Below are 27,400 nucleotides of genomic sequence, written 5' to 3' on the forward strand. Positions count from 1 at the left end.
CCGTAATCAAAAGTGACAGCTATGATGGGCAATGCAGGAGAGGCGTTTTCCAAATAAAGAATAGAAAAACAAATAAAAAGATTGATAGAGTACTGAGAGTTCTACTTCTGGTTTTGTGTGAGCCGTGTAAATTCTGCCTATTCCCTTTTAGAGGAGAGGGTAAGATGATCAGGGTGGAGACAGGCAAGACAAGAATTTTTCCTATCCTGGTAAAGTCAAGCAAGACTATTTTAAATCGGTGACAGTACATTTTCAACAATTTTTCAAGCCTGTAGTAGGTTCTTTGTATGACTGATTTAAAATTGCCTTCTCTAATTTTTAAATATCTGAGCAAGAAGCAGAAATGGGAGATAAATGCACTGGCTTAAGGTCTCAACAAAGCTAACAGAAGTAGAAGTGTTACACAGGTGTCATTACTACAAACAAGCTTGCAGGATTCATCCCTTTGGCACACCCAATATAGATCAGAAAAATAGGAGAATTACTGGCTACTGACTAATCAGCCTGGTTTGTCCATTTGGCAATAGTCATATCTGATATGTAAGACTGTATTCCAGGATAAATTTCTTGATGAAACATTGCAATCAGCACAAACATGACAAACCAGGACTCTTAGCAACGATGAGATGTTCAAATTAACAGTGTAGATGTCAAATGGATGGAATTCAGTAACATCAAGATGATAAACTGGTTTTGTGGAAGAATTAGACATTGCATCCAATACCTCTCATAGTAGTTTTACACCAGTATAATTCCACTGAAGTCAGTGGAATTATTCCAGGTTTACAATGATGTGAGACCAGAATCAGGACAAGAAGCTGTTGTCTGTGTGAATGCAGTGTTATCTGGCCATTTAATCTTCTGGTTGACAGCCCAATCCAGCTGCAGTTATTTACTGTTTATTTTCTTTGTATTATGTTGCAATCGTCATACTTAAGGCTGCGAGTCTGTCACGGAGGTCTCGGAAGTCAAAGATTCTCCAGGACCTCCATGACCTGTGGGCCCCCCATGACCCAGCTCCGCTATCAGTCTCTGGCTGCTCCCTGCCCCAGAGCACCCAAGATTTAGTCAGGGGTATACAGTACAAGTCATGGACAGGTCACGGGCCATGAATTTTTGTTTACTGCCTGTGACCTGGCCATGACTTTTACTAAAAATACCTGTGACTAAAACATAGCCTTCCTCATACTATATGTTAGAACAAGAGAGCAAGAATAAGTATTGTGCTTTGTGGTTTGAAGTGTTTTGGGTGAAATCAACAACATGTGCTTCCAGTATACCTTTTGTATACAGTTAGGGTAGGTGGCAGTTTTCTGGGTTCATTCTTTTAAACTTCTAATCAAAAGATTACACCAAGCCTATATCAGCAGTTTATAGGATATAATGCATAAGAGTTTGACAGTCTGTAAAATATGCAAACTGCTGTTAAAGGGGATATTTGATACTGTAGAACACAGAATCCATTTATTTGACTTTGGAAGACAATTTTTGGAATTCCTCCAGGTAACCATTCTAAACCAACTTAATCTATGAATGAATTTCTTGAGTTAAGATCAGAAGGCCAATCTGACCTCCTGATAATGCAGGCTACAAAATTTCACCGAATTACCCTTATACTGAGTTGAATAACTTGTGTTTCACTAAGGTATATCTTCCAGAAGGGAGTCCAGTCTATCTTGATAGCAAGGCATCAAGAGGTGGAGATTCCACCACTTCCCTTGGGAGTTTGTTCCAATAGCTAATCACACTCTGTTAAAAATATGTGCTTATTTCTAATTTGAATTTGTCTGGCTTAAATATTTAAAATGTCACCAAAGCTATACCTGTAGTCATCTTTATTAACTTATTTATTTAAGAGGGACTCTTCCATCTCTCTTCTAAAGATTTAGGAATAGATTCGTAAGAAACTCAATCATTTTACTTTTTTGATCCACAATATCATATATAATTTCTTGGGAGATAGGCAAAGTCCTATGACAGTTATCAGACAAGTCCCTTCTCATGGTTGGCAAAGTTATATTTTTAATTTATAGAACCGTTACCTCTCTCCATTCTTGCCTGGCTTTTTCTAGAATTGTGTGCACTGTGCCCCTATAAGCCTTCTGTAGGGAAGCCTTTAGCTTTTCCTTGTATTGGTGATTTAACTGAAGGGCACTACTGGAACATGTATTCTGCCAAGTATGCTCATTATTTCTGTTCTTGACTAGTTCTTCATGGATTTCTCCTAACAGGAACTCAAGTTCAATTAGAATCTTCTCCTCATATTGGTGAATTTCCTCTTGGAGCCTCTTTGTTTCCTGAGCTGCCCATTCTCGTTGCTTTTGGTCCAGACACATCTTAAGTTCTGCCTCTTTCTGAATCAGCAATTCATTTTTTTGCTTCACAAGATCTTCCTTGGCTGTTACAAGCACCTCATTTATTTTATTTCTGTGGTCATCTAAGAATGAACGGTAGTCTCGCTCATTTTGTTCCTGTAGCCGGAGGATTTCTTCTTGCTTTTCTTTGTTCCACTGAGTACGAGCCTGCGCTAGCTCTGCTTTAACAGTTGCAGGGATTTCTTCTTTCTTTAGTTCCAGTTCCCTTCTAAGGGAAAGGATCTTCTCTTCAAGCTCTTTGGTTCTGGCTCCAGACTTCTCCGTGTTCTCAAGTTGTTTCTTCCATTTCTCTTCAGCTGCTGAAAGAACTAGCGACAGCTAAAGAATGCAAAATATATTTTAAAACAGTCTGTCAGCAAACCCTTAAGGACTTTCATGTTAGGTATGTTTGGTTATAACTGCATAAACTTTAACAAACAGATGAATACTGATTGAAAATATTGATGCACACACTGTACTGTATTGCTCAATAAATATATATACAGTATCCCTCCTACCTAATCAATGTGATATCCAGCTTTAGTATATATTAAACATCTTGCAGAAGTCTAAGGAAAACAACAGAAAAAAAACCCTCCAATTAAAATGAAACCTTAATGGAGTTGTTTTAGAAAGAACAATTACAGGTGTTTCTCCATTGCACTCAGAAGAGTTTTGTAAGTCAGTCTAGATATCCTATTACGGATTTCAGTAACAAACTATTTGGCTCCGGCTTCCAGAAATTGGTTTCATCATTCAAATTCTGCTTATTTCTATTAATGGAGAAATCTACCCACAATTTTAAACAGAGTAATTTACTTCCCTAAGACCTTAGTTTAGCACAGCACTTAAGCATAGGCTTTGCTGAATCAGGGCTCAATTTTTTTTTTTTTTTTGGCTGGAAAATTGAGTTGTTTTGAATTAAGGTTTTTTTTTCAAATTATATAAAATAAGCTTGTGAACTACCAAGCATCCTAACAAGTATCCTCTGTTACCTGTTTTGCTGCACTGATTTCATATTCTTTCTCCCATTTTTCTCGTTCTGCCTTTAGATTTGCTTTGTACTCTTCAAGTTCTGTTAATTCTTTCAGCCACCTGGCATGAGCTTTGGTCAAAGCTGTTTCTACCTTCAAAAGAGGAATGGAGAAAGAAGAGGTCATTTTAATCATTGTGAAGTAGTACATTAATACAAGACAAAACCAAATTTCTATTTGAATTGCCAATGTTGAGAGAGTGTAGAGTACCAGGGTTACAACATCTTTTTGTTTTTAAACAGTAAATCCCACTACATTATAGCTTGAGATTCCTTTACCAAAAAAAGGGGGAATTAAGCAGCATTAATTGTATTTTAAACTAGTTAACTAAAAATATATAAATAAATACAAGTGATTTTGCTCAAAAGTTCAGGAACTCTGTAACATAACTCAATAGAATGAATCAATATAAGAGTTTATAAAACACGTTAAAGTTAGCATAGCTAGAGAACCACTGGCCTATTAGATCCTTCATAGTTTTTTGTTGATAACATTTTCCAAGTCCCAACTTCTATAACATCAAGCAGAGAAGATTAATATTTTTTAGAATTTTTGAGGCTAACAAATACAGGAATTCGAATTACTCAGGTATAGTACGATTAAACCTGCTTTGTAATAATTTCCTCTGCTTAAAACATATTAGGGTCAGATTCTCTACTGCTTTGCACCCTATGTTGTCATTTACTGAGAGCAAGTAACAAGCAACCATAAAACATTACCATTCTGATTTGGTAGCACACACTTTGCATATGTTTGAATGCTGTAAAACAATAAACAGGGTGAACTGTATATATTACCTGATTGGCAATATTTTCATGATGTTTCCTCTCCAGTTCTGTTTCAGGTTCTTTCAAGGCCTCGCTAACAGCCTTCTCCTTTACTTTCAGTGCCTCCTCCAGCTGCAATTTTTGCTCCTCAATCATTGCAATCTCCTTACTTGATGATTCATCGGTTTCGGTTACTTGGTCAGTTTGGCTGCCACAATGTTGGAGTTCAACTAAAGTTTTCTTAGTTTCTTCTAGAGTTTGATCCAGTCTGCCTTGCCACTCTCTTTCTATTTTCTGGATAGCTTGTTCTTTGATCTATAGAAGAGTATTTTTTTAGAAGAAAAAAATATCGCTGAAATTCCTAAAAACTAAAATTACTACTGGTCAAATATGTAGTCTTAGTTGATGTGCACACCCTTCCCTGCGAAAAGAGAGCAACACCCATGCTCAGAGGACATAAGAAAGTTGTTTCTGTAGAGACAAGACTACCTCCATTTCTGAAGGTTAGTGGAATTTAAGCTTCTTCAGACACTTTTTACCAGGTCTCATTAGAGCGCTCAAGGTAAATGTAACAAATCACAATACTTAGGAGCATGTGACTGGTGACAAAGGCAGAGTGCTTTTGTGTTCCTGTGCCACAGTTTTAGAGAAGGTGATAGAAGATGTACAAATAAGTTTACATTGCTATTAAAGCAAACGGCAAGTAGAAATGTTGAATCACCCATTCCAGAATTCAAGTGAAATATTTAGATGTGCTTATGGGTGCAGTTATTGTGAATTTTACATGTTAATTTTAAATTAAAGCCTGATCAAGATATACTGAGTATCTGCAACTCCGACTAATTTCAGCAACTCAGTACTTCTCACAATTAGGCTTAAAGGGGCAGATCCTCAACTGGTTTAAGCTACTGTAGTTCCACTGACTTTAAATTGAGCGATGACAGCTGAGGATCTGCCCCAAGTGTCCATTAATAGAAGTTTATGAACTTCTTTGTGTCTATTAGTACAAGCCCCACACCTCTTTCTGTTCCTTCTCCCACTGGACTTTGGCTAATGCCACTTCATTTTCCACTTGCTGCTTAATATTGACTTCTTTTTCTTTCACCCATTGGCTTTTTGCTGTTATAATAGAATTCCTGTGCTTTTCTTCTAGTTCAGTCCTCAGATGGTTAAGAGATTCTTCTTTTTCTTCTAATAACTGTTTCTTGAACTAGGAAAAATTCAAGCATACAACTGAACAAACTTTAGCCAATAGTAACATACACCAGAAAGAAGAGATTGGAATGCGAAAAGAGACCTGATTAAGACTATAAAGTCTGTGCACTTTATCATTGACCTCTTGATGATAGATTTTCTTGATTAATATTTTGAGATAAAGTGTGATTGTCATAAGTGACCATTGTAAAAGTGACTTTTCTGAGTCAACATATCTGCTCCCAGTGTGTTTTGAGTTGCATCCATTTATGCTGCTTTGCTAAAGAAGACAGTTTACACATCAATAGCTCCTTCAGAGTTAATACACCTACAGAAAAATAGATTGTATTCTACCTCATGAATAAAAAAAGTGGGTAGCTTTAATTCACTGTCATAGATGAGAAAGAGAAAACACTTTTCAGATCCCAGATGGAGCCTGCAGTGTACGCAGTTAAAAAAGTAACTCTAGTCTGTACGCTGAACAAGTCTGACACAGAATCAACTTGTACAGAGTCCCTTTTCAGATCATAACAATGTTAAATAGGACTGATGTATGCAAATGAGCAGGTAGTGGGAGGAGCTACATCTGACATCACAATTCTAACCATCCACTACGTTTTTCATAAGACAGCTATGAGGAGGAAGAGAGAAAGCTACACTGATGATGGACCTTTTCATGTGTGCTATCAGCTAGTGAACACAGCATTTTTTGATAGCTACATTCGTTAAATTTTTGATATAGTTGCGCACCTACAAGACAAACCACCATAATGCACAGTAAAACAGTTTAAACAAAAAACAAAAAGAAACCCAACACAAATTACTTTCCTCTTCATGTGCACCTCAAACACAAAGGAACTAAATTCATATTGATGAAAAACCTCAGGTCAACAGAAGTGAATTTCCATTAGCTATATTAAGCTACACAATTGCTTAAATAACTGTATATAGTTATAGCGTACCCTCCTGTATAGCAAAAAAGATGTATCAAATAGAGCGTAAGGACTCTATTCAGCTGTAAATCAACATGTTTTAATGGTTATATCAACCAATGAAAATGCACCTTTCTTTAGCAAATAACTGAAGTACAAATGGAAAAGTTGATTAAAATCAATGATTTAAACTGAAGCTTTCCATTTGGTGATTTAAATCACCTAGATTTAAATTAGTTCACCCCTATGCTGGCAAAAACCCCTGTGTAGACACAACTATGCCAACATATGAGTGCTTCTGTTGGCATAGCTAATGTCATTCACTGAGGTGGTGTAGACATGCCAGCAGAACTCCTTCTGTTCATTTACAGTGCTGCTCCACTATGAAGCTATGCTGGCATAGCTATACTGTAAAGGCTCTGTAGTGCAGACAAGCCTTGAGTATAAGCTAGGGTGACCAGATGTTCCGATTTTATAGGGACAGTCCTGATTTTTGGGTCTCTTTCTTATATAGGCTCCTATTACCCCCCCCACCCTGTCCCGATTTTTCACATTTGCTGTCTGGTCACCCTAGTATAAGCCTACATGGGGATGTCTGCCCTAAGTGTGCAAACAGCTTCAGAACAAGGACTCAAAAAGCGTGAACTCCCCTGTAGTCTTTCTGAAACATCAACTTTAAAGTCTAACCAAGGCAATTCCATGTCAGCATTAACTATTTAACTACTGATCCTTTTAGCAGATGGAATGGGAAAGGGGTATAAGCAAAGCCCACAAGCAGGTTGGACTTGGAAACTGTTGCATGGAGAGAAATGCAGAACAGAACGTAGATGCAAAGAAAGATCAGGGAGATAAACAGACAGGAGGATGTGAAGGAAAAGGAAATAAAGGCCAGAAATAGCAGTGGTCCTAAAGGGGAGCATAACTTTTCCATGGAACAATTTTAAATGTGACAATAAGGTATGAGCACACAAATAAGAATAACTTACGTTTAGGTACTATATAAAGGCTATATTCTATCATTTCTCTCTGTGGCAACTTCCCATTGACAGCAGGTATTCTGCTATAGCTCAAAGTTTGTACATAGACTTAGATTTATACCCTGACCCATGGACAAAAACCAGAAGGGGGTTCCAAATGGATGCTCTAGACTGTTCTCAGTGGTAGCAAATGACGGAACAAGGAGTAATGGTCTCAAGTTGCAGTGGGGGAGATTTAGGTTGGATATTAGGAAAAACTTTTTCACTAGGAGGGTGGTGAAACACTGGAATGCGTTACCTACGGAGGTGGTGAAATCTTCTTCCTTAGAAGTTTTTAAGGTCAGGCTTGACAAAGTCCTGGCTGGGATGATTTAATTGGGGATCGGTCCTGCTTTGAGCAGGGGGTTGGACTAGATGACCTCCTGAGGTTCCTTCCAACCCTGATATTCTATGATTCTATAAGTGGAACTCAGCCCTTCACTCCCGATGTAATGCGTCAACCAAAAGGAAAAGTAATGAAATTCAATACCTTTCCCATACCTTTAGTTTAGATACAAAGCATTCTCCAGTGTTAATCAAGGATATTTTCTCTTGTACCTTCTCTTCCTTTGACTGCTGCTCTTGTTCAAGTTTCTTCCTCAACGTGGTTTCCAGTGTGTCTTTCTCTCCACAGACTGCTATATAACATTCCTTCACTGCCGTCATCTCCTTGTTCAGCTCATCCATGTCAGCCCTTACATAAGTAATTTTAAATTGTTATTCTTTAAATTTGCAAACACGATCACAATTTAAAAAGGAAATTATTTCAAGTGTGACTGAAAAGGGCCACTTCACAGTAGACCCTCAGTCTAATGAAGGATGTCAAAATTGATAAGATCTTACTTTAACCGCAAGATGGTCTCTTCATAAGCCTGAATGAGTTGTTCTTTTTCTGCAGCAAGCCTCTCCATGAAGTCTTCCCGAAGCTGGGCTTTTGTATCTTCATGGTGTTGCTGATAGGTTCTTTCACACCTAGGATGGAGAAAAGTTAAAGCTTCATTCAACTGTTTATGTACAAGAGCAGCTAAAATTTTTTTTATTTTGGTAAGAAACGAGGTCTAAAGCTGCGATCTCTGTACAAAGGTGGTACGAAAGGACCACACAGGCCATGTGGTAAAAGTTGTAGATGTAACAGTTACCTGTCAACAGCTTCTTGTTTATCCCGATCCAAGTCCTGAATCATTTGTCTCATTTGATTACACAGATCTTGGTTTGCAATTTTCAATTTTTCCTCATTTGCTTTAAGTTCTTGAATACATAAACTATAGTTCTATACAAATGAAAGTCAAAATCATGAAAAGACAATTTTAAAGAATGCATTCTAATTTACATTTTGGACAATTTGGCTGGTCTTTAATCTTTTTTCCTTAGGGCAAATGTGACAAACTCACCTCAGCTTCTTGTTGTAAATCCTGATTCACCTTTCTAAGTCTCAGAAGCTCTTTTTGAAGATACATATCAGAAGCAGATGGAGTGGACCACAAGGTTTCAGTCAGATTTTCTATACTACTTATTTTAGGCTATCAAGAAAACATAAAACTAAGTTGGAACAACTCTTCAGAAATACATGTAGACATACTTGCTTTAGAAGTTAACATGTTAAGCAAATATTTTTCCTTGATACAAAAAAAAGCAGTAAAGGCAATGGCTTCACTGCAAAATACAGGACACTACGCTTGTAAGTATTCTGCCCATATGACAATCTTTGATTTTTTGTAAGCTCTTCTGGGTTCATTCAAGATGTATACGCTCAATGCCCTGTACCAGAGTTGAACACCAACTACCATTTAATTGAGACATCGGGCCTTTGAAGGGTATATCATCATTCCCCACCATTCAAGCCACAATTTGCACATGTAATATGTTGGGTAGCAATGTCTTTCTTCATATTACAAGTTTGTCTGATTTATGAAAGCCACTTTAAAGATTAACATTCAAGATGGGGAAAAAGGTAGTATGGGAGAAATGCTACATTGACTCAAATGATTGCTCCTTCCTTGTACAGTTTGCAGTTTTCAGCTAAAGGCTGTGATTTGCTTTCCTCCAAGAAAACAGAACAAGAGAAGTTTAAAGTAATCAATCAATAAAGCTTGCAACCATTTGTAAGCAAGTCCTCATACCAGAAACTTAACTGGAAGGCAGCACAAACTATCCAAGTTCTGGTGGTAGTTTAAAGACATCTGCCAGTTATTTCCAATTTCTCGGATGCTACTTATTTTATTTCTGCAAAATAGTAATCCCTTCCTTAAGGTTAAGAACAGCTTCATTTACTTGTTGTAAATGTAGTTCAAAGAAATTACTTGTAACTGCTTTTCTCAAGAGAAAAATGAGAGATCACTTATAGGTTTTGCTTGGTTTACTTTAAATCCAGTGAATTTTTGCCTTGTTCTATTAAGTCCAAATGCTCAGTGGTATATTTAAACGAACAAACCTCATTCTCGTTTGCGGTTTTATCTGTTTTCAACAGCTGCTTGAGTTCTTCTGTTGTCCTCTGACAGTCTTTAAGATCATTTTGTAACTGAGAAATCTGATTTCTTTTCATTTTGTTACTGCCCAATAAACGTTCCATTTCAGTTTTCAACTCTAGGATGAGCTCATCTTTAGAAAATTCTTTCTCCAAATCTCTATTCTGCACAGTACTGTTAAAGAAAATATAGGCAGTCCAATTTTGTTAAAACCTGTAGACATAGCTTAGAATAAAACAAGCAGCAACTCTCCTTCACTTTACTAAATCTACCAAAAATAGAACAGTTAAAAGAACTGTAAGAAGACCGCTCACCATGAGCGAGTACCTCAAGCAATGCTAGAAATTATGTTGCTTTGTTATTATGTTACCTGGAAAGGACTTCAATTATACATTTAATGTATTATTATAAATATCTTTCAGCAACTTGCCTATGCAACTGATTAGAAAACAAGTAGCTGAGTTTCCAGGATTAAGACGTCATTTCCTAAAACTGCTTCACCCCTGCGCAAATTGAGCTATTGTGAGCTATAACTAGTGATTAGTTGGTTAAAATATTATTTTAAACCAGTAAATAAGCAGTGCCGTTTTGAGTGTCCAAGTGCATTTGTACATATTTCTGTAGGCTGTTCTTGAAGACCAAGCGTTTCAACAGGTAAGGAATGGTTGTCTTTTATCTGCAATAATACACTATGCTCAGTGTACAGATTTATCATCCAAATATTTTCATGTACTCTTAATATTCATACAACAGAGTCTGCAGACCACTTCTGTAGGCCAATATTAGAAAGATAGATCTGTAGGTAAGCTTGTTTCATTCAAACTGAACAGAAGGTGGGCGCTGTTTCCCACGTTAGAATAATCTATGGTAATTTATTAAATATGCTGAGACGACCAAAGAATTCTGCGTTTGTTAGAAGTACTCTGCTGCTAATTTACTGAGTTTTTTAAAAAATACTACATACAATAATTTTGTACAGACTGCATCTTCTACTGTAGACTGATCTGATGCATCATTTGCTAGAATGATATTCACCCAATACCTGCGAAATCTTGTTTTTTTCCAGTTGATTTTTTTAATACCCAAATCCACATAAGAATCAGTCATGTCCACATGAAGTTCTCCACTTGCGTCATTCAGAAACACCCCAAGCTTGGCAGCAGATTCGTACAAAGCAATTTCTTCCTTTAGTTCTGTTAGCTCTTCCTAAAAAAGGCAAAATAGTAGTATTATCGACAGTAGGTCAACTAAGTCAAAACAAACCAGGAAATCAAGCCTTTTAGGCCCAACAAGAATTTCCCCAGATAAGTCACTAAAAGTAAAACAAATTTCTTAAGTTACTAAACTAATTTCTGTATTTATGGACCATACATATTTGAACCACCAAGCATTGCTTTAATTCTAGAAACACACAGTTTGTTTTGCTAATACCAGTTATTACTCACTTATGTGATAGCCTCTCTATTATACTATAAGTTACATTAAAAACCAAGTGGGGAATATTTCTTACACTCTCACTATATGTCCAGTAAATACAGAGTTCTTAGTATTACAGCTAGCGTTCAGGTAAGGATGGTTTCAGACTCTTACGTCCTTACCTCTTCTTTTTCTTCTCCCAATTATCATCATGATGGGGATCTCTCTGTAAAGGGGAGTGCAGTTTAGCTGCAGTAGCAGCTAGAGCAGCGAGAAGATTCATAGTTTCAAAGATGGCAGGATTTTACACGTTAAATATCTGAACTACAATGAGAACATGGACTTCCAGATATAATTGGTAGAGGGATTCTCCCCCTTCGCTCATGATAATAATTCTTGCTCATGAAGATAAACTTCAGAACCATATTATACTTCCAATAGTCATAGAATCATAGAATATCAGGGTTGGAAGGGACCTCAGGAGGTCATCTAGTCCAACCCCCTGCTCAAAGCAGGACCAATCCCCAATTTTTGCCCCAGATCCCTAAATGGCCCCTTCAAGGATTGAACTCACAACCCTGGGTTTAGCAGGCCAATGCTCAAACCACTGAGCTATCCCTCCCTACTTATCCAATTAAATTAGATTTTTCCTCCTCCCTCTGGAAACAGGATTTGAATTTTAAATACTGTACTTTCCATTCTTCTCCCACTAGCGCACTAGTTAAACACATTACGTAAAGTTTGGCCTGCTGAGACACATGTATCCCTGTGTTTTAATGAGCAAGCCTGGCATGGAATATTCACTGTGACTCTGGAGAACCATTCTCCCTTCAGGAATGGGGTACCAACTGATTCTTTCAAACGGGATGCCATGCCAGGGCCATGTCCATAAAGTGCTTCAGCCTAGCAGATGCTTACCCTTTATGTCCCCTCCCTTTTCTAACAAAATATTTTTTCATAAAATATATTAACCTGCAAAGTCTTGTTCATGTTGTTGCTTATCAGCTGTGCAGACTGGGCTTGCTGCAGTTGTAATCGTAACTGATTTGTCTCCTGTATTGAGCCTGTAGAGAAAGAGAACCTTACTGTAAGGAAGATTACTACTAAAAATTCAACATTAAAAGTAAATATATTGACTATGGCAGTAGCCCTTACTCCATTTACTATGCTCATGAACTCCACTATTTTAAAATACAAGTTATAAAGATGGAAAAAAGTTTTTTTGGCTACTTGGAAAAGAAGGTTATTACAGTTCTTAGATTTAAACAGCAGCTTGTTCCAGGCTCAGAAATCCTTATTTCTTCAGGGTTTTTTTTGGTTTGTTTGTTTTTTTAAACTGGTAGTTTTAAAATAAAAGTGAGGAGGAATAAGACATGTCAAATGTTTCCTTTTTGCTCCTGGTTTGTTACAAGAAAAGCAAATTGTGTGACTATACCAAAAAAAAAAAGCAGGAACAAGGCTACCTTGGAAAAGAGGTCGAAAAAATTCAAAAATAAAGACTAATTTTATAAAGTTGCTAATTTCATATTACTTTTAAGGGCATTCCACAGTATTCTATCACTCTTTGGCTGGCTGACTGCATTCCATTTAATACTGCCCGTTACATTCATAATTACTTATTGCTTTATTATAGAGAATTAACAAAAAGATTTTCCCCCTCCATTTGGACTTTCTACCATTTCCTCAAGATGGCTTCTTGTACATACGTACATCAGAATTCTCATTTTCAGTAGGTTCTTAAAATGGGATCCACAGGAAAAGGAGAGGCATGTATCTAATAGTATATTATTTTACTTAAAAAAAAAACAATTAAATAAAGGTTTCAGAGTAGCAGCCATGTTAGTCTGTATTCGCAAAAAGAAAAGGAGGACTTGTGGCACCTTAGAGACTAACCAATTTATTAGAGCATAAGCTTTCATGAGCTACAGCTCACTTCATCGGATGCATTCAGTGGAAAATACGGTAGGGAGACATATACACAGAGAACATGAAACAATGGGTGTTACCATACACACTCAAACCAGAGTGATCACTTAAGGTGAGCTATTACCAGCAGGAGAGTGGGAGGGGGGAGGAGGGGAAGGGGGAACCTTTTGTAGTGATAATCAAGGTGGGCCATTTCCAGCAGTTGACAAGAACCTCTGAGGAACAGAGGGGGGTGGGGGATAAACATGGGGAAATAGTTTTACTTTGTGTAATGACCCATCCAGTCCCAGTCTCTATTCAAGCCTAAGTTAATTGTATCCAGTTTGCAAATTAATTCCAATTCAGCAGTCTTTCCTTGGAGTCTGTTTTTGAAGTTTTTTTGTTGAAGTATTGCCACTTTTAGGTCTGTAATCGAGTGACCAGAGAGATTGAAGTGTTCTCCAACTGGTTTTTGAATGTTAACATACTAACCCACAGAGAGCTTCCTACCAAGATTACAAAAAGAAGGATTCTGGGTGGACTCCTCCTGAAGGTCAAAACAACAGACTGGACTTCTACATAGAGTGCTTCCGCCGACGTGCATGGACTGAAATTGTGGAAAAGCAGCATCACTTGCCCCATAACCTCAGCCATGCAGAACACAATGCCATCCACAGCCTCAGAAACAACTCTGACATCATAATCAAAAAGGCTGATAAAGGAGGTGCTGTCATCATCATGAATAGGTCGGAATATGAACAAGCGGCTGGTAGACAGCTCTCCAACACCACTTTCTACAAGCCATTACCCTCTGATCCCACTGAGGGTTACCAAAATAAACTACAGCATTTGCTCAAGAAACTTCCTGAAAAAGCACAAGAACAAATCCACAGACACACCCCTGGAACCCCGACCTGGGGTATTCTATGTGCATAAACCTGGAAATCCTGGCTGCCCCATCATCTCAGGCATTGGCACCCTGACAGCAGGATTGTCTGGCTATGTAGACTCCCTCCTCAGACCCTACACTACCAGCACTCCCAGCTATCTTCGAGACACCACTGACTTCCTAAGGAAACTACAATCCATCAGTGATCTTCCTGAAAACACCATCCTGGCCACTACGGATGTAGAAGCCCTCTACACCAACATTCCACACAAAGATAGACTACAAGCCGTCAGGAACAGTATCCCCGATAATGTCACAGCAAACCTGGTGGCTGAACTTTGTGACTTTGTCCTCACCAATAACTATTTCACATTTGGGGACAATGTATACCTTCAAATCAGTTGCACTGCTATGGGTACTGCCCACAGTATGCCAACATTTTTATGGCTGACTTAGAACAACGCTTCCTCAGCTCTTGTCCCCTAATGCCCCTACTCGCGCTACACTGATGACATCTTCATCATCTGGACCCATGGAAAAGAAGCCCTTGAGGAATTCCACCAGGATTTCAACAATTTCCATTCCACCATCAACCTCAGCCCTCTACACCTACAGTCCACACAAGAGATCCACTTCCTGGACACTACAGTGCTAAAAAGCGATGGTCACATAAACACCACCCTATACCGGAAACCTACTGACCACTATGCCTACCTACATGCCTCCAGCTTTCATCCAGACAACACCACACGATCCACTGTCTACAGCCAAGCTCTACGATACAACCGCATTTGCTCCAACCCCTCAGACAGAGACAAACACCTACAAGATCTCTATCAAGCACTCTTACAACTACAATACCCACCCGCTGAAGTGAAGAAACAGATTGACAGAGCCAGAAGAGTACCCAGAAGTCACCTACTACAGGACAGGCCCAACAAAGAAAATAACAGAACGCCACTAGCCATCACCTTCAGCCCCGAACTAAAACCTCTCCAACGCATCATCAAGGATCTACAACCTATCCTGAAGGATGACCCATCACTCTCACAGATCTTGGGAGACAGGCCAGTCCTTGCTTATAGACAGCTCCCCAACCTGAAGCAAATACTCACCAACAACCACACGCCACACAACAGAACCACTAACCCAGGAACCTATCCTTGCAACAAAGCCTGTTGCCAACTGTGTCCACATATCTATTCAGGGGACACCATCATAGGGCCTAATCACACCAGCCACACTGTCAGAGGCTCGTTCACCTGCACATCTACCAATGTGATGTGCGCCAGCAATGCCCCTCTGCCATGTACATTGGTCAAACTGGACAGTCTCTACGTAGAAGAATAAATGGACACAAATCAGACGTCCAGAATTATAACATTCAAAAACCAGTTGGAGAACACTTCAATCTCTCTGGTCACTCGATTACAGACCTAAAAGTGGCAATACTTCAACAAAAAAACTTCAAAAACAGACTCCAAGGAGAGACTGCTGAATTGGAATTTATTTGCAAACTGGATACAATTAACTTAGGCTTAAATAGAGACTGGGACTGGATGAGTCGTTACACAAAGTAAAACTATTTCCCCATGTTTATCCCCCACCCCCCACTGTTCCTCAGAGGTTCTTGTCAACTGCTGGAAATGGCCCACCTTGATTATCACTACAAAAGGTTCCCCCTTCCCCTCCTCCCCCCTCCCACTCTCCTGCTGGTAATAGCTCACCTTAAGTGATCACTCTGGTTCGAGTGTGTATGGTAGCACCCATTGTTTCATGTCCTCCATGTATATAAATCTCCCCACTGTATTTTCCACTGAATGCATCCGATGAAGTGAGCTGTAGCTCACGAAAGCTTATGCTCAAATAAATTTGTTAGTCTCTAAGGTGCCATAAGTACTCTTTTTGCAATTAAATAAATTCATTATGAGAATGCTGGTCAAAAGATGGAGAAGTTCAAGGCTATCTACAAATCACAATTTGCAACTTGCAATAGTGCAAGCTTCCTAATATGTCTGGTGAATGCTCCTCAATGTGGCTCTTAAGGGACTGCCTGGAACTGAAAAGTTGTTTTGTTTTTCCTTTAGTTTCAAATCCTTAACTCTTCTATGGAGATAGCATTCAATGGTACTCCTTTTGGCAAACTACAACAGGGGTATGTTGACACCAGTCCAGTAAGAACTAAACTAAGGTTGTTTGCACATAAACTGGCATTGTTTTGGGATTAGTTTATGTTGTGTTTGCTTAATTAGTTTAGTTAAACCAGTGCAAGTCTGTGGGCAGGCACTCTTATTTTGGTTTAAGAGAGGCTTATTTTGACTTAGAGTCATTCACACATTTTTAGTTTGAAATAAACAGTATTAAACCCAAAATAAACCACTCAAACCAAAACCTGCACACAAACTTACAGAGATTTAATGAAGCCCGTTTGAAAACACATCTAGCTAAACCACTGAAAGTTTGTGTGTAGACAAGGTCTGAAACCACCAGCCACCAACGAAATACTCATGGCTTTGAGTCATTATTTATCTGGGCCAAGTGACAACACTATTTCATCACTAATCTCCTAAACCATCCAGTGCCCTGAGGCACAGTTTTTAAGAAACTGGACACAGCCATATTGCTAAAGTTAGTGGTTTATCAATAGTCAACTGTAGAGTAGTACAGGGGACAAGTTTTACACATTCATGCTACGTATCTTGCACTAGAAGTTGTTTGTCCTAACATGTCACTTCAAATCTAGAATCATTTAATGAATTTCAAATATATGGTTAACTTATTTCTTCCCCAAAAGTCTAACACGTTTATTAATCACACTGCACCTGTTATTCAATTCCATCCGTATTGGAAATTGTTTCTGCCATAGCAGATAAGGTGTATGGACGAGACTAACCTGTTTGCAGTAAGTTTGCACACTGCTTTTGGCTTTCTTCTAGGCTCCTCGTCAGTCGATTGATTATCTCTGTTTTTTCTAGTTTGCTTTCTTCAAGCATTCTTTCGAGTTGCTTCACATGTTCCCTTAGATTACAGCAAAGATCTTTCTAATGAGAGATTTTTCAAGTTACAAATCCATCACTCTCACAGGCAGTAGTCTAAATAGTCATCCAGTAAAATTTAAAATACAATTAAATTAAGCATATATCAGAGGTATTGAGATCATACGGATCGTGGTTTTCTCTACTGTTTTTATGAACTAAGGAAAGTATGATCTAAATGTTTTTAAGCTACAAAAATCTACCAGAATCTTTTAGAAAGGTATCATTCAAGTCATTAAGTGCGAAACATCAGCCTCATATCACAACCTAAATAGTGTCTTGACTGGAAAAAAAGTTTGCCTTACCAAGAAACCTACTTTGATGTAAATGTTAAGACAAGTAGTTTTTACCTCATCTAGCTACATCAAGGTAAGCCCCAGACAGGGATCATAAGGTTGACCTCAACTAGCTACACTGAGGTAAAAACTACAGCATCTTGTTTCTGCTAAAAATTTTACACTGAAATAGCGATCTTGATGTAAAAAATACGCCTTTTTATTTTGCAGTGAAGACAAAGCCTTAGCAGCAGAATGCTTGTTGGAGGAAAGAATGGTGACACTAATGTATGCCTTCCAGTTCACAATCAGTTAATCCTCAAAACACTCCAATTGAAGTATGTTTTTCAGTATTATTTTTACAATTTAATTTTGTTTCCCACCTGCAAAAGAGTTTAAGCGAAGGAAAACAGTCAGTTCCTGATTTCCTGGGGCGTGCTCAGACCACACCTCAGTTTAAAAATTATACATCAATAAGAGCCAATTCCTTAAAAGTGTAACAATGCGAAGAGTTGATTAAGGTGTGATCCTATCTTGTGTTATAACTAAAAGAAATTAGAGAAGTCTGAGGTGTTACTTGTAGCAATGATAGCTTAAATATTCTCATGTAGAAGTATTGGGTGCTTTTTTTGTTAAGTATCTAACTAAATCACACTTAAATGGCTTTGTGGACATGCATGGCAATGTTTATAAACATATCATATATCGTGTTTGTTTCAAAATGTTGTGACTTTTGTGTCTACTTCTCTCTGTTCTGTTACCATCTTCTGGAAGATGGGATTGAGATTTACAGGCCATTTGGAAGAATGGTTTCAGAAGGGACTGGATAGGGAAAAGAGTGCAGCTCTACAGTTTTCTATGACTTAGGCAAATATTCAGTGTTCTAAATTCCATCCTAACCTGCTCCTGCAGTGCAGAGTTTGTAGCTTCAAGTTTCTGTTCTAATGACAATACTTGCTCTTCATACTTCTGCTTCAGGGCTGCAACTATGGTCTCATGCTGTTCTCTGGCTCGCTGAAGAGAGTCAGAACGCCGAAGCTCTAACAGCTGCTGCTGCATGCTTTCCATGGCTAACTCTGCCACTTTGGATTGCTTGAATAGCTGCAAAAAAACATGATATAGAATACTTGAGTTCAATTACAAAAAAGCTTTGAACATATAAAGGCTTCAAGAGAAGTGACTGCACAGTTAAGAATGTCCAAAGTTAAAAATACGTTTTCATCGCTTCATAAACTCCAAGACCAGAACAGACTACTGTGATAATCTATTCTGACCTCCTGTGTAACTTCCCCAAAACAGTTCCTAGAGCATATATTTTAGAAAAATAGCCAATCTTGATTTAAAAACTGCCAGTGATGGAGACTCCACCATGACACTTGGTAAACTGTTGCAATTGTTCATTACCCTTATTGTAAAAAAGGTACACCTTATTTCCAGTCTGAACTGGTCTAGTTTCTACTTCCGGTCATTGGATTGTGTTCTACTTTTCCTCATTTAGACTGAAGAGCCTACTATCAAACCATTGTTCCCCATGAAGGTACTTATTAGATGGTAACCAAGTTAACCCTTAACCCTCTTTTTGTTAAACTAAATAGAGTGAACATTTTGAGTCTATCACAGGGGTCATCAACTTTTCAGAAGAGATGTGCCAAGTCTTCATTTATTCACTTTAATTTAAGGTTTCGCGTGGCAGTAATACATTTTAATGTTTTTTAGACGGTCTCTCTCTCTAAGTCTATATATTATATAACTAAACTATTGTCGTATGTAAAGTAAAACAAGATTTTCAAAATGTTTAAGAAGCTTCATTTAAAATTAAATTAAAATGCTGATCTTACGCCACCAGCCCGCTCAGCCCACTGCCAGCTTGGGGTTCCGTTCACCTAGGCCGGCAGCAGGCCGAGCGGGGCCCCCGACTGGGACCCTGGCTGGCAAGGGGCTGGTAGCCAGAACCCCAGACCAGCAACAGGCTGAGCGGGGCTGGTGGCCAGGACCCCAGACTGGCAGTGGGCTGAGCGGTTCAGTCCTCCGGCTCCTGCCAGCCAGGGTCCCAGCTGCCGGCCCCGCTCAGCCCGCTGCCAGTCTGGGATCCTGGCTGTGCCACAGAGTGGGTACCTACCTTCTCCCTGGTTCTAGCCCATTCTCTTCCTCTCTCTCTGCACTAAGCTGAGGGTGGGAGTGCACTGAGCACAGGGCTGGGGGTGAAGGAGCTGGCTGGGGGTTGGGGTGTATGGTCTGGCCAGGAGCTAGAATGAGGGAGGGGGCTCAGGGTTGGGGTGTGGAGTGCTTACCTGGGCAACTTCCATTTGGTGCGAGGGGTGCAGATGGGAATGGGGGGGTGCAGGAGCTCCTGTTTGGTGCTCAGGGTGGGGGTGCGAATGTGGGGGTGCAAGAGTTAGAGCTGGGGTCGTGGGAGGTACTGGAGTTAGAGCTGGGGTCAGGACAGAGGGCTGGGGGTGTGGGCTGGGGTCGTGGGGGTACTTCCAGCCCCTTGCCCAGAGCAGCTCATGGCAGGGGGCTGGAGGGGATATGCCCTGATTCCACCCCCTCTTCCCCAAGGCCCCGTCCCAACCTCTTCTCCACCTCCTCCCCGGAGCAGTGAGTGCACTGCGGCTCCGCTTCTCCCCCTCCGGCTCAAGGGCCATCAGCTGATCAGCGGCAGGGAAGGAGAGGGGGAGGGAGGAATGCAGCATGCTGGGGGAAGGGGGAGCTTGCCTGCTCTGCAGCAGCAGCTGGTGGGGGGGGGGGGGGCAGAGAAGAGCAGGCTGGGGCAGGCAGGATTTTTAACTGCATGCTGCTGCCTGCCGAGGTCCCGGCCTAGGTTTGGCAGCGGGCGGAGCGGGGCCGGTGGCTGGGACTCTGCAGGCAGCAGTGTGCCATTAAAATCTGGCTCACGTGCCGTCTTTGGTCCGCGTGCCATAGGTTGCCGACCCCTGGTGTATCAAGTATCACTATACTTGAGTCTATCACTATGTTTTCTAATCCTTTAATCATTCTCGTGGCTCTTCTCTGAACCCTCTCCAATTGATCAGCAGCCTTCTTGAACTGTGGACACGAGAACTGGACACACTATTCCAGCAGCAGTTGTGCCAGCGCCAAACACAGAGGTAAAATTACCTCTCTACTCCTACCTGAGCAGATTATCCCAAAGCTTTTTTCAGATTCACTGTTTCCCAGGATAGAATCCCCCATCCCGAAAGTATGGCCTACATTCAGTCTTCCTACATCTATACAGTTACATTTAGCTGTATTAAAATGCATATTGTTTGCTTGCGCCCATCTTAACAAGTGATCCAGATTGCTCTGTTTCAGTGACCTGTCTTCTTTATTATTGGTTAGAATTGGGGGAGTGGTAAATTACATCCACCTTTAATGTGGGGAAACAAGTACTCTAACAGAATGGGTGCCCTGACGGAACTCTGCATTGTATAATTCAAAAGAAGCCAGTGCTAAAATATAATGCCGTTTAGTTAATAGGATATAATCAAGGTCCCAGCACTTTAGCCTTTGTCAGCAGAACTCGTACGGAGTCCCAGATACTTTAAAGATCCCTAGAGACTTTACAAGGGGAAGGTAAGTTGCAACCACTTTCTCCTGTGGGGGATGTAGGAAGAGCCCCCGAAGAGGCATGTGCACACACATCTGAGAATGTAACCACAAGAAGTTAAAGTCACTGATTTATCTTACAACACAAGTCAAAGTAAATACGATTCTTTTGAGTCAGCTGGGACTGCATCTTCTTCTAAGAGGAGATCAGCCCCACTGAAAATCGTGTGCGCGTGCACACACACACACACGTGTGCATTATAAACAGCTCTTGCCAACTCCATTTCCAACCAAAAGTATATGTTTGTTACTAAAAATGCAATATTGTAGGATCCATCCCTAACAGGATGAGTTAGCAGGAACCAACAGCAAGTTGGAGCACAAGTTTGTCTCCTTGGGTATGTTCTAATCAGTGGTTGGAGTACTCTGGCTGTTAGAAAGATCTCCATTTCTTAAATATTGTTTGCATATTATGCTTATATATCTTTTTGATAAAGAGTTTAGCAGGTGAGGAATTTTATGAAGAAACTTTAAAATTCTCCTAGGTTGTCACAATTACATATATTTTGTTATCTGTATAGCAGTCAAAGTACACTAGACAAGTGAGAACTATAAACCAAACATTTTATAAACTACCACCATTGCTTCTGCAATCCTTACACAAGCATAACTCCCATTGACTTTGTGAAGTCACATTCCAGATTCACAGTCATCCTGCCCTTTACACCAAGTATGTCAGAGCAATAGGGAAGCAATGCAACTATAAGAGCCCTCCAAAGGAATACCTCCAATGCAGGGGGCCTTCTGTATCCCTACACAAGAGCCCTCAACGAAGGGGGCTTTCTTGATTGTGCTCTGGGAAGAAGGGGACTTTCCAACAGCAGAAAAGGACCAGGAAAGTCCTGTTCCCTGTTTATTTCCTGGTTGCCGCAAGGCTGGGGGAAGATAGGGTACCTCTGAAGGCTGTCCTAACTGTATTGTGGGATCAACCGCCCCAGCAGCTTTAGTATTATGGGGGACTTAGGGTGCAAGCCATCTCATCTCCATCCCTTAGCCAGGCTCTGCATGGTACAGTGATGACATATCCATTTAGCCAATCAGTTTTGCCTTGTGTAGGATTTGACCACTTATGTTTAAGCAAATCCCTCCACCAAAAAGGAGTAAATTGGAAGCCAACTTCAAGCTTTCAAGTGACTTGTCAATGACTTATTTGGTCTAGAAGTATCTGAACAGTTCACTTTCTTAAGGGATAGGAGCATCAGGGAAAACTCCTGTCCTTTTAGAAAGCTTGGGCTACATTCCACTTAAGTTGCTTCTACCCACCATCCACCAAAACTGAACTAAAATAAATGACTTTAGTTTAGGAGTAGATTGTTACACTCTTGTTCCTGGATTGGATGACACGAAATAAGTGGAGGAAAAGGAAACTAGCATCATATGATACGTAAGAAAGTTGCTATACTTCCTAAAACCATTCTTTAGTCACTTTTGGCGTTGAGAAGTTGTGAAATCCACAGGCTTTGCGTATGTTCTATCAGGTAGTAGACATATGCCACACACAAAAAATAAAATAAATCTCACTGGATTATCTGTAAACTTTTTTATGATCCAAATCACAGCAATGTTCCTCCCACTTCAATAGCTGGGAGGCACTTAAAGACCATTACAATCTGGTTAATGATATCCAAGTGTATCACAACCAGTACAAAATTCAGAATTTCCAATGTATTTACCTTTGGGAAAGTAAAAACATCCTGTTTTGAGTCATGGAGACAGAGCAGTAACAGAGAAGGCCTTGTAAAGCACCCAGAGAGGTATGCCAGAGGGGAAAAACACAAAAACAAACAAAGTGCTCTAATGAATCCTTATAAGAGCTGCTATTGACATTTTTTTTTAAAAGGTTCTGATAAATCAAAATAGTTTTTTCATTGAGGTCTGACTCCCATCAGCTAATGTGACTCATTTAAGACCAAGAATATTGGTGATCTGAAAACAAGATGTTAATATTTTTTTCATTATAGAAGCTTCATCTTGAACATGCAGCAGTTAAAGACTAACACTCATCTTAGCCACGGCAACATATATACATATATAAAAATAAATAGGCAGGGTTCGCAGATAGGAGGACTTTGGATATTCGAAGTAAATGATGCATCACCAGAAGAACCAAGACATCTGAGAAACTATGGATTTTATACTTCCAGATTGCAATTACAAAACTACAGAATAAATAACTCTGTAAATTAGTGAGGTCATATTTAACTTTCTGACTAGGGCCTTTGTGTCAACAGTTGATAAGAGTGGGGAAATTTTGCTAATTCCAGTCTGGATAATAGATTATAATCTATAATTTTTACACTAGAAGTTCCAACTCATTAGTCATATACTCTGGGTCTTAAATAATCCTGCCAGCATGTCCATAAGAATATATTAAATCTTTGTTAAACTTAAGATTCACTTTTGCATCGTAAGTACAACTACAGAAATTTCCCACAGTTACAGATAACAGTTACAGTACCTGCTCCTCGTTGGCAGTAAGAGTTTGAATTTGGGTTTCAAGTGTTTTAATTTGACCTTCAAGATGTACCTCCCGTTCTTTTCCATTTTGATACAGTTTCTGGGATTCCTGGAGGCTGAGTGCCAAGCCATCTTTTTCATCTTACAAGAGAAATAAATATTTAAGCATTCTGGGAGCTATGAGAGGAGTTCTGCAACAAGCCTTTTTGGAGGAATTTTCATTTGGCACCTGGGTCTGGGAGTATAACACCTTAGTGGGCCTCCTCCCTCAACCTAATGGGTTGGAGGAAGCAGAGCAGACTCTCCAAGAGTACAGCCAGCAACAACCAGACCAGCAGAGGGACAGGGAGAGGCCCAGCCAGGACCCCCTGCACCCTCAACATCCTACAATAAAGAAACACCACTCTACTTGCACAAGCAACCAGCACCATTGCATGCGGCAGGGGATGGGATGGAGGAAACAAAACAGGACATCCCAGAAGATGAACAACAGTGACTTGCCAAGAGACAATCAAGGATGTCAGCAGACTGGTTTCTTTTTGAACTTTGGCCATTATTTTCTGTCTGCTGCTTGCTTTTTTTGCCCAACTTTCTTCCCACCCTTTCCCCCTCCCTACCCAAACTCCTCTCTTCCTTCTTTCCCTCCCACCTTGCTACAATTCCCTCTTACCTCACTCCTGCCCCCACACAAAGAAATTAAGACAACAAAGTGTGTACCCATCATCACTGAACACTGTCTTGGTTGTGTCTCTGTCTCTTACCCTTCGTCCAATTTTTTATTTTTAGACTGTTTGGACTCTCTAGGGCAGGGACCACATTGTCCTGTATGCTTCTACAGTGTCTAGCATAGTGCAGCTCCAGATCCTGATGGAAGCCTTTGGGTAATACTGCATCCTTTCTCTCCAGGATGCTCACATTAGTTATCACCATGAAGTTTAAAGAATTTCACTCTAGGGCTATAAATATAAGTTTAAAAGTTAAATAAAAGAAAACCAAAGAGGTATTGTGTTAGGTCCCAATTTGGGAAAGCGCTTAAAGTTAAGAATGGTCCTGAACAGAACACTTTCCCGACTCAAGACCTTAATATAGTAATAATGGGCACAAGTAGTTCAGCAATCATTGCTCACTGCACCCAAGTTAACAGATCTCTTTGGAACCAGCGGGTGTATTAACAGATCTAGAGGAAGCACTTAGTTACTATCCACCTGAAAGTAAAGGTACTACAAAAGCAGCAATTTAGCAGGAAAGAGAGATGATTCTCTCTTCCTTTCTACACATACCCTTCCTTCCCCCTCGCCCCCGGGCTCTACTATTATTAAAATGACGGGGGCTATTAAGTAGATCAATAATAAGCCAATATTTTAGAATTGGGATCCAGATTAGTGTTGTCTAATTTATTTAATAATCATAGAGATTAGACATGGTGGGTAATGTGTGTCAAACAGATGAAAAAGTACAGCAGTATTTTATTTGAATTTGGCTCTTGTTTACTGAATTTCTCTTTTTCTTTAGTCATCCATTTATTGGGTTTCTTGCACTTTCCTCTGAAATAGCTGGTATTGGCCACTGTCGGAGATTGCTGCTCTGATCTAATGTGGCCATTCCTATATTATTTTAAAAAGTACTAAAAAGAGTGAAAAAAGTTTCAGTGCAACTGTAAGCCTTCAGCTATACACAAGGGGCCAAGTCTCTGCAGCGAAACACCTGTTTTGAGTGAGTGCACAGGGGGTTTAAAATGCCAGCAAAATAGAATTCTTCAATTGTTTGGACCGCTGATAGTGTTTTTACACCCCCATTGTGTAAATGACGATAAAAGATGCAAAGAGGGTGGGGAATCAGGCTCAGATTCTGAACCCAAATCAAGTTTGCAAGTTTCCAAATCAATGTATGTTGGAGTGTGTTAAACAGAAATTGATGAGCACATTAGATCTCAGTACATTCTAGAAATTAAAGGTCCATATAAACTTTTGTTTTACCTTTGACCATTGCAAGCTGATGATTCAGATACCTAATCTGCTGTGCACTCTTTTCCATCTTTTCAGTAAGTTCTTCCAGTTGTCTCTCTCTTGCTTTATTAAGAACCTGAAGTTGAAGAATCTGCATATTGTCCGCAGAATCTGTCGAAGTTTAAAAATATAACTAACTTTCTAACAAGCTAGCTTCTGAAGAGTGCATAACATTCTTATAGTACAATTAACTAGTCTGAAATAGATTATAAGGTCTTTGGGGCAAAAACCATCTACCTTCTGAACAGTGCCAAATTCATTGTTGGTGCACAAGATGTAACTCCAAAACAGAGAAAAATTATACAACTTGCTTACTAAATAAAGTGCACCAGCTCACAGTCCCACCATTAGGCCTGAATTACAATGTCAGCTAAAACTCCACACAACTGTCACCAACTAACGGAGTGTTAACATTAGTGTACTTACCGTAAATTCTCAGAGTTCCATTCCTAGTCATCTAGAGACTTTTGACATTTCTCCACTAAGCCTACAGATTTGATATTATAAACATTTATTGGACAAGGCGGCGAACCATTCAAGGCCGTCTTGTAAGCAGCAGGGTGACTCCGAACAGATGCTGAGCACCATTAGGCCACATCTACACTACGAGTGCTACAGCTGCATAGCTACAGTACTGTAGCTATGCTGCTGTATCCCCATAGCGTAGACACAGACTACAATGATGAAAGGGGTTTTTCCCCATCACTGTAGGAACACCACCTTCCCCAGCAACAGTAACTAGGTAAACTGAAGCATTCTTCCGTTGACCTACTTGTGTCTGCACTGGGGATTAGGTCAGCATAGCCACAGTACTTAGGGGTGTGGATTTTTCACATCCTTGAGCAGGATGTCAACCTAAGTTTCAAGTACAGATCAGGCCTTAGCTCCTTCCAATGCAATCAGTAGTACAAGAGCCATCAGCAAAATAAAAGAATTCAGCCTTTACTCAGGCAAAATCCTACTGGCCTACAGAAAGGAAAGGAGTACTTGTGGCACCTTAGAGACTAACCAATTTATTTGAGCATGAGCTTTCGTGAGCTACAGCTCACTTCATCGGATGCATACCGTGGAAACTGCAGCAGGGCCTACAGTGAATATTATGAAGCATTTAAAACTGAACATACTGATCAAAAGAAATGGTCTATTCTTATTTTCATTGTAATAGGAAGAAACTAGCACCACCTCAACGAGCTATCGCTTGATAAAAATTTAGAGGTTAGGACACATCCAAGGTATTGCTGTATTTTTCCTTTGTTTAACAAAGCCTAAGAAAAAATCCTGGCTCCACTGAACTCTTCAGAGGGACCAGGATTTCACCCCAGGACATTTATCAAAGCTTGAACTAGATAACACTTACTCTCCTCAGTACCCAAAAACTCCCGTTGCAGCTCTTCAAGCACTTCATTTCTTCTTGTTGCATCTTGGGTTATTGGGATTTTTTGCTGAATGGCATTTTGATATGGTTTATACGTCACTCTGTAAGATTCCACAGCTTGGCTGTTAGCAACTTCAGATGCACCAAATTGCTGTTGTGACAACAGATTAAAAGTAAGGACAACTGTTTTAAACCTACCCTCGTCTTGCACAGCAAAAGTATTTTCCCTTTGTGGATTTACAAGGTTTGGTATTTAAAAAAAAAAAAAAAAAAAGAAGAAGAAGTTGCAGAAGCTCATTTTTGAGACTCCAGTCCAGCAAAGCACTTAATATGTGTGTGTTGTCCCACTGAAATCAGGACTACACACATGCTTTAGTGCTTTGTTGAATGGGGCCTTATTGGCAAAGTTTACACAGTCAATATGAAAAACACATCTAGTACCACTTTTTGCTAATTATTCTAGAAATAAAACCAAACACTACATTTTTATGCTTGAAAGTTCAACTAGTTAACTCTGAGTTACTTTAATATGATAAACTGATTGCAGAAGCATATCATGTTGTAACAACTGGAGATAGAATCAAAGAAACGTAGATTGGAAGGGACCTCAAGAAACCATCTAGTCCGGGGGTTCCCAACGCAGTGCCCGCGGGCGCCATGACACACGCTGGGCC

General features: G+C 39.8%; 1 protein-coding gene across 1 annotated transcript in view; it reads right to left on the reverse strand.

Annotated features, from left to right (window-relative positions):
* The window catches only part of CEP152 (centrosomal protein 152), a 51,511-nt gene that overhangs the window by 11,447 nt on the left and 12,664 nt on the right, over positions 1-27,400 (reverse strand). Inside the window, exons 6-21 of the mRNA XM_073303951.2 lie at positions 26,709-26,877; positions 25,322-25,462; positions 23,347-23,486; positions 18,183-18,383; positions 16,866-17,013; positions 12,151-12,242; positions 10,805-10,968; positions 9,729-9,936; positions 8,689-8,817; positions 8,437-8,567; positions 8,141-8,269; positions 7,799-7,991; positions 5,174-5,365; positions 4,186-4,470; positions 3,350-3,481; positions 2,043-2,693 (exon numbers count right to left, since the gene is read on the reverse strand). Coding sequence (XP_073160052.2) covers positions 2,043-2,693; positions 3,350-3,481; positions 4,186-4,470; positions 5,174-5,365; positions 7,799-7,991; positions 8,141-8,269; positions 8,437-8,567; positions 8,689-8,817; positions 9,729-9,936; positions 10,805-10,968; positions 12,151-12,242; positions 16,866-17,013; positions 18,183-18,383; positions 23,347-23,486; positions 25,322-25,462; positions 26,709-26,877 — 3,105 coding nt within the window. The remainder of the gene's footprint in view (positions 1-2,042; positions 2,694-3,349; positions 3,482-4,185; positions 4,471-5,173; positions 5,366-7,798; positions 7,992-8,140; positions 8,270-8,436; positions 8,568-8,688; positions 8,818-9,728; positions 9,937-10,804; positions 10,969-12,150; positions 12,243-16,865; positions 17,014-18,182; positions 18,384-23,346; positions 23,487-25,321; positions 25,463-26,708; positions 26,878-27,400) is intronic.

Source organism: Lepidochelys kempii, chromosome 10 (assembly GCF_965140285.1).
Source record: "Lepidochelys kempii isolate rLepKem1 chromosome 10, rLepKem1.hap1, whole genome shotgun sequence".
NCBI lineage: Eukaryota > Metazoa > Chordata > Testudines > Cheloniidae > Lepidochelys > Lepidochelys kempii.